This window comes from Chrysochloris asiatica, unplaced genomic scaffold (assembly GCF_000296735.1).
Source record: "Chrysochloris asiatica unplaced genomic scaffold, ChrAsi1.0 scaffold00045, whole genome shotgun sequence".
NCBI classification, from domain to species: Eukaryota; Metazoa; Chordata; class Mammalia; order Afrosoricida; family Chrysochloridae; genus Chrysochloris; species Chrysochloris asiatica.
The window spans coordinates 10,581,406-10,589,534 of NW_006408563.1; the positions used below are offsets into that span (position 1 = coordinate 10,581,406).

The 8,129-nt window shown below is 43.0% G+C and overlaps 1 protein-coding gene across 1 annotated transcript in view; it reads right to left on the reverse strand.

Moving 5' to 3' along the window:
* LOC102838700 (aldehyde oxidase-like) overlaps positions 1–8,129 on the reverse strand; it is a 111,157-nt gene that overhangs the window by 99,962 nt on the left and 3,066 nt on the right. The window contains exon 3 of the mRNA XM_006862038.1: positions 2,133–2,229. Within this exon, the coding sequence (XP_006862100.1) occupies positions 2,133–2,229 (97 nt within the window). The remainder of the gene's footprint in view (positions 1–2,132; positions 2,230–8,129) is intronic.

Genomic DNA, 8,129 nt, shown 5'->3' on the forward strand with positions numbered 1-8,129 from the left:
TTGTCTCAGATATTTTATCTTTTTTCTGGACATGTGCTGATATGGTCATCTGTTTTTGCTTCTTGGGCATGTTTACTGTTTATCTGTGGCCCTAATACTTAAGTGAGTATGTATTTTGGTACTTTTTTATGCTTTGTGATTGTTTCCAGGGAAATGTGATCAGGGTGTGGTCTTCTCTTTTCCCTTTTCTTATTGCTTAACTCAGAGTGACTTTCACAGGTATTACCTGTTTCCCTGGTATTGGTTCTTGCCTGGGTTTTGGTATTTTATAAAGTGTGATTGCAGCTTGGCTTTTTGCCAGTGGTTGCTGACTCTTCTTGTGTAATATAGGGAGACAAAGAGTCCTCTGTCCTGCCCGGTCAGGGAAGTGCCACCCTCTCTCTCTCTCATTGCCTCTTCTGGTGTTCACTGTTTCCTCAATCTTAACCTTATGACTCATCCTTCAACTCCTGAGTTGACCACAACTCACCTATGGCTGCAGTCTGTTTCATTTCCATTCCATGAGGAATCTTCTTTCTCTCTTGTGCTCTGGACCACACTTACTCTTGTCTCCCAAGAGACGTCCTAATCTCCTCTCCTTTCTAGGGTATCATTTCCCTAAACCAAGAAACAAGTTCCAGTGTTTGCTGTGTTTAAAAAATCCAAAACATCCAAACCTATGTTTTTCTCCAGCTACTGGTCCGTCTTTCTTTCCCTTAATTTTTGTTGTTGTTAAATGCCTTTGAGTCAGTTCCAACTCATAGTAACCCTGTATAGGGTTTCCAAGGAGTGGCTGGTGAGCTTGAACTACTGACCTTGCAGTTCAAACTGACCCTGCAGTCCAGCCCACTAACTTACAATGGCACACCAGCACTCTTGCCCTTAATAGTGAAATCTTTTCAAAGAGCTGTCCGCAAGTTGCTGTCTGCCTTTTCTGGCCTTCCCACCACTCCTGTACCGCAGTATCGCTCTTTCCAGTCTGTCTTTCTGCGGATATAGTTCTGGAAGCAATCTAATGGTATTGGACTACTACTCTCTGGTGTTTCATACTGTTGGCCACTTTGAACTTGGACTTTTTGTTGTCTAGTATGCTTCCTTCCAGCCGGGTTACTCCCTATTAGTCTGTGTTATGGGAGTTTCTTTTTTTGCCCATTCCCTTTCTCTTTTATCCTACAGTGTCCTGTATTTACAGTTCTCCAGTAGCTTCTGCTACCTTCAGATCATGTGGGCTGAAATCCTGGCTTAGCCACAGACTGGCCCATGAGACTTAGAGCAAGCTATTTAATGCTTGCTGCCTCAGTTTCCTCTTCTTTTAAATGGGAGTGATAGTGATACCTATTTCTAATTCTTTTGAAAAGGGAATGCAATAATATATCTAAGTTACTTTGAACAGTGTCTGGCACATGATAAGCATCTAATAAATGTTAGTTATTTTTATTATCATTGTATTAGTGTGTTGATAACTTCCAATAAATTATAGCTTCAGTTCATCAAGATGCCTGTTGGACAATTCCTCTTAGATGTTCTATAGTGGTCCCAAACACAATGTGTCCAAAGCGAAACATGCGCATTTCCCCTCTCTGCCGCTTCTCATTCAAGTTCTCTCGTTTGTGACGACACCACTCAGTCACCCAGGACAAAAAGTTGGAAGTCATTCCAGACTTCTCTTTTACATCCTCATTCAATCAGGGAGCAAATTTCCATTTTAAGGTGAAGTTGATCCTGGCTCAATTCATGGGTGAACAAAGCATTTTTCCATGAACTTTCTAAAGCTCCCTTGTATTATTATTTGCGACTTGAGGCATCAGTTAACAATGCCAGGTAAATAACTCTTTTTAGTTTCCATAGAAGACCTAACTATTCTCCCAGAACTCTCATCCCTTCTTTGTGTTAAGGCCTTCACATCCAGCCCCCACCCTGAAATCTCCTACTCAAAAGCTAGAAAGTGTTTATGCAGAAATAGAGGGCAGAGCTCTGAGGCAGACCTACTTAGATGGAAGCGTCTGTGGGAAAGATCTGGAGTTTAGAAGCAGCTGGGAGAACAGATGTAGAGGCAGTGAGAGTGACAGATACCTGGAGAGAAAGAAAAATGGCAGATGCCACACCCTCCCCAGATGTGTTCAGATCAGAGTCACAAGCCAACCAAAGGATACTGGATCTTCTTGGTTTTGGAGTCGTATCTTGACAACATCACTGTGCAGGCACCACAGCCCCCTCCTCCGCAAGCATATTTCGTGCCCGTGAGATAGACTTGAAGAAAGAGAGTCAAGGAAAGAGGGGCCTACACGGCTTTTATTTTTATCCTTTCTCTTTCTCTAGTACAAATGGTGATTTATACCAAACCTGCCAAGATTTCTTGCTTTCAGAGATTCTTCAGTTTTTGCTTTTAAGTAAGCATGAGATAAGCTTATGTGAAACTCTGAGAGCTAGATGGAGTTCTCATTTTTTAAAAATATCAGATTTTATAAAGGTAAGAATCCAGCACTCACAGTAGAGTCTAGGGTAGAAATGTGCAATCAAACACTAATATTTCTGCAGTAAACCACATAGCTAGTTGTACAAAGTGAGATACAGGGAGACTACAAAGAGTGTCACACCAGTTAGGACAAGTTTTGTAGCCAATTCAGGTCACAAAATGTTTGCTCAATCTCAGGGTTGCGGGTAATTGATTCTGAAGTCCTGGAGTGGATTGTTCTGGAGGTGGTAAATGTGAGGAACTTAGAAAAGTACCCCGGTGAGGTTTAGCAATGTAATACTTTTACCACTTTATGAGATTAGAGGATATTAATTTAATAACCATGATTCCTGAACCCAGAATGTCAACAATCACGGTGCGTCACCTTTTCAATCACTGTACAATGTTTGCTTACTTTCAGAAAGGGAGAATAAACAATAAATGCAGCCCCACTTCTTGAGATTCTGTAAGAATCTACTGGAATTTGCTTGGAACCTTACCACAGTGAAGTTCAAAATGGTGGCAGTCAAAAGCTCATGGGTGGAGGTCAAAATTTGCTTGGATGGAGGTCAAGACAAATTTTCAGCTGGAAATTCCTGGGTGTGGAGAGGCAATGTGGAGGGTCAAGCCACTCCAGGTTCTTGGAGTAAAGAGCTGGGAAGTTCTTTGCAGAAGTCCAGAGGGGTTGCACGTAGCCCTCCTCTGTGCTTTGTTCCCAGTCTAAGCCAGCTGTGCCATTGTAGAGCTGCAGACTGCTCTGGCAAGTCAAGCTCTCCACCTTTAGTCAGAGGGCCGAAAGTCATGGGGTAATGCCTTAGTTGTTAGTTGCCATTGAGGTGGCCCCAGCTCCTGATCAGCCTATGTATAGGGAATTAAATGCTGCCCAGTCCTGCACCATCCACACTATTGGTTGTGGATTGGAGTATTGGCTGATTTTTAGATATTAATCACCAGGCCTTTCTTCCTCATCTGTCTTAGCCTGGAAAATCTGTTGAAACCTGCACAGCATCATTGTTGTTGTTAAGTTCTGACTCACAGCAACCCTGTATGGGGTTTCCCAGAGTGGCTGGTATGTTTGAACTGCCAATCTTGAGGCTAATAGTCCAGTGTTGATTCTGCAATGCCACATCATTGTAGATGGTGTAGAGCAACTCATAGCAACCCTGCAGAGGTTTTCTCAGAGCAGATGGTGTGTTTGAACTGCCAGCCTTGGGACTAGCAGTCCATTGCTTATCCTACAGCAACACACTAGGGCATCATAACAATATGCAGTCACTGCTGACAGAGGGTGGTAGCTGCACATGTAATGCAGTGGCTGGGAACTGAACTACCTTTCCCGGGTGGCAGGCGAGAATCCTTCCATGGAGCCACTGGTGTTCCTTTAGTTAAAGTGCTCCATTTAATAGAACATAAAGGGCAGGGAAACCATTTGTTTCTGTCTTTGGTATCCTGGAGTTCCCAAGTAAAGGAATCCAGGAGCTATCTGATTCAAAGGTGCAGGTAATTTTTTCACTGAGACCTTAAAATAGCTCTGTGCTGCTTGTTTTAGCACTGTCCCTGAATGAAAGGTGAATGTTTAATTTGACCAGCTGTTTTGTCTGGATACTGAGCAATTGCTTTGATTTACTCAATCCTCACCAAAAGTGTCTGGCTCCAACAGTGACTTTCATAATCTGTTGTTGTTATGTGCCGTCGAGTGGGTTCCGACCCATAGCGACCCTGTACAGGGTTTCCGAGGCTGTAAAGCTTTACAGGAGCAGAAAGCCTCATCTTTCTCCCATGGAACAGCTGGTAGTTTCGAACTGCTGACCTTGTGGCTCACAGCCCGATTCGTAATCACTACACTACCAGAACTCCTTTTCATAATCTGTAGACACATGATAAAGCTCCTCAGTAGGTAGCATCGCTAGATAAAACAGAGCATTCCCATTTAAATTTGCATTGTAGATAAACAGCATGTTTTATTCCTTTACATTCAAATTTAACTGGGAGTAGCGTAGTGGTTACGAATCGGGCTGCGAACCTTAAGGTTGGCGGTTCGAAACTACCAGTCTCTCCGCGGGAGAAAGATGAGGCTTTCTACTCCCGTAAATATTTACACCCTTGGAAACCCTGTACTGGGTCGCTATGGGTCGGAACCGACTCGACGGCACTTAACAACAACAACAACAACTGTACGAGGAGGAGCTTTGGTAGCATAGTGGTTACGAATCTGGCTGCAAACCTCAAGGTCAGCAGTTGGAAACTACCAGCTATTCCTCAGGAGAAAGATGAGGCTTTCTGCTCCCATAAAGATTTACAGCCTCGGAAACCCTGTGCAGGGTTGCTATGAGTCGGAACTAACTCCACGGCACATAACAACAACAACAACTGTATGAGGGGGCTTCAAAAGTTTGTGAAAAAATTGAATTAAAAAATAAGAATCAATGCATTTGGATATGGTTCTGGGGAAGATTATTAAAAGTACCATGGGCTGCCAGAAGAACAAACAAGTGTGTTGGAAGAGGTACAGCCAGAGTGCTCCTTAGAAGACAGGACGGTGAGACTTGTCTTTCATACTTAAGACATGTTATCAGGAGGAACCAGTCCCTGGAGAAGGATATAATGATTGGTAAAGTAAAAGGTCAGCACAAAGAGGAAGACCCCTAACAAGATGGATTTTCACAGTGGCAGTAGTAAGGGGCTTAAGGGTAACAACAATTATGGGGATAACAGAGGACCAGACAGAATTTCGTTCTGTGGTGCAGAGGGTTGCTATGAGTCAGACTTGACAGCACATGACAACAACATCATCTTTACTTGCTAAATCTGGCAACTCTACTTGGGTCAAATAGAAACAATATATCAGAAGTTTGTTTGTTTTGTTTACTTATATAGGAATCACATTCTCAGTGACCCCAAGATATACAACCTTACAGTGTATCTAAGTTATTAAGTAGAATTATTCTAAGACTAACTGGGACAATCTGCCTGCTCTGGGAATTTACGTGGGACTCGGACCATTCCCCAATGAATGAGCTCTTGTGTTCCTTCTGTGCTAAGCAGGGAGCAAAGTCTTCGGTAGGTGGTGTCGGGATCAGACCTGATCCTTTATCTCAAGAGTCTCAAGGATTTTTTCCCCTCCTTTGTCTCTTACCATGCCCTTCCATTCCAACCCCTAGCCTTTTTACCCCATCAGACGAAATTTCTTTCAGTTCTTCAAAAACACTATATTTCTTGCCCCTGGCCCCTGTACTGCAGATGGGACCACCCTTACCCATAAGCCATCCATTTTTAGGGAAACTCCTACTCAACTCGAGTCTCTTGAGTTCCCTTCCTTTGTGTTCCTACAACATGGTACTCATCACACTGCCTGCATGTGCCTGTAGTGAGGGCAGAGGCTGTATGTGTCTGTGAAACTTTACTTCTTGACCCCCTGAGCACTTTGTTGATGGTGAAGTATACATTGTTTGAAAACTGCTGCCAGGCTGCAGCCAAGGGTCTGAAGCAAAGCAATGGCAAGCATTTAGGGTTGCCTCTGAGACATTCCATTTCATTCAGTCTTGGTGTGACACTGTACAATAAGCACTGGACAACTAACAGCAAGGTCAGCGGTTCAAATGCACCAGGTACTTCTTGGAAATCCTATACACGATTGTTATGAGTTGGAATTTAACAATAATCCTGAGCCAGACTCTCACAGGAATTAAGCAGCTTTGAAATGCCACACCCTCCTCGCCCCAAGTGGCTGAGAGCCATTCACTGTTTGTGGTGCATTATATAGTTTTGTAGATCAGCTTGCTTCAAACCAGCCTCATTGGCTAAGCAGTATATGACCATGTCCAAGCAGGTTTAGGCAGGGCTTCTGGGATAGGTGGGGTAACTCCATGGGAGGCTATAGGTCTCTGAAGGGATTTGTGACTTTGGGAAGAATAGGGGAAGATAGACTCAAATAAATTTTCCTTTTTGTGTAACTATGTCCCACTCTGGAGATGACATGTAAGTCAGGCTCCAAGTCAGCAGCAAATTGGGGTTTTGTGAGAGTCTGAAGTTTTTTATAGTATTGTTGTTGTTAAGTGCCGTCGAGTCATTTCCGACCCATAGGGACCCAGTACAGGGTTTCCGAGGCTGTAAATCTTTACGGGAGCAGAAAGCCTCATCTTTCTCCCGCAGAGCGGCTAGGAAAAAACATGAAGCTATGAAAATAAATTTAGATTATAGGGCTTTGGAAGGGGACATAGGAATCCTGTGAAATGAAGTAGGTCAGTACTGGTGTGCTGTGTTAAGTGACAACTTCGGCCAAAAATCTGTGGTTCTACACAAATATTTATTCCTTGTTTGGCTATTTTTCAGGATAATTTATTTGAGGAAGAGATGGGTCTACCCTAGACTGTTGATTCTGTAGTCAGATGTTGGGGTCTGGGAGTCTCAGGTGAGTCTTATGTTCCTAAAACTAGTTACTTACAGGGTTGTTGCTGCTGCTTGTTGTCAAGTTGATTTTGACTCATAGCAACCCTCTGAGACAGAGTAGAATTGTCCCATAGGATTTTCTAAGATTTCTGCTCGTGCAAAGATTCACAGTCTTGGAAACCCTATCCAGGGTCCGATGAGTCCAAACTGATTAGACAGCACTTAACAACAACAACAACAACAAATCTTTACAAGGGCAGATGACTAGATTGTCTGTGAAGTCTCTGGATAGGTTCAAATAGCCAATCTTTTGATTAACAGCCAAGTGCTTAACTGATGCAGCACCAGGGCTCCTTATTTATAGTAGATATAAGAAAGGGATGTACAGATGGAGAGATGGGCAAATGGGAGACTGGGTGCTTTTGCCTAACACTTGTTCTGGATATGCTCACCAGTGAAGTGTGAATTCACTCAGCGAATTTCCCCTTGAACTTAATATAGATTAATTTCTTCATTTGGAGTATGTAGAGGAAACAAGGTAAAGTCTTGTGGATTTAGAAAAGGAAAGTGATAGGATTTGCTGACGAAGGTTGAGAACTTGATGCTGGATGAATGGGGCTGTGTGAGGGTCTGTTGTACAGCTATAAGCCCAGTGTTTAGAATAGAGGCTTTTGGAGGCAAAACTGGTTAGAGAAGTAAAGTGATGGAACACCAGGTTGTGAGGGCTTTAAGTAGTGAGGAGTTCTGTTGTGGCGCTGTAGGATAAATACAGAACTGGAAACTGCAAGTTGGCAATTCAAACCCATGAGCTGCTCTTGGAAACCAGGGTGTCTATGGGTCTGAACCGACATAATGGTAAACAACAACAAAGTAGTGAAAGGTAGAGTCTGGAGAGAAAATGAATCATGAGGTACGGACTATTTCTTAATTAAATTTGGCAAGGAAAGAGCAGGGATAAATGAAGTAATGTTTTTAACATGCATGCTGAGAGACAAAAGTGTGGAGAGAGAGGAAATAGGATTGTCTTGTTCACCACTGGATCGTTAAAGCCTAGCAGAGTGCTTGACACACCAGGTGCTCAACAATTACATATTTTAAATTAGTCTCTGGAAATAAGTATAGTGTCATTGGAAGTTCCACCACTTGTCTGTAAGTTTGTCGTACTGTGGTGGCTTATGAGTTGCTGTGATTCTGGAAGCTGAGCAACCTGCATGCTGAGCAAATAATCCGAGAAGCTGGGTTCTATGAAGAAAAACGTGGCATCAGGATTGGAGGAAGACTCATTAACAACCTGCCATATGCAGAT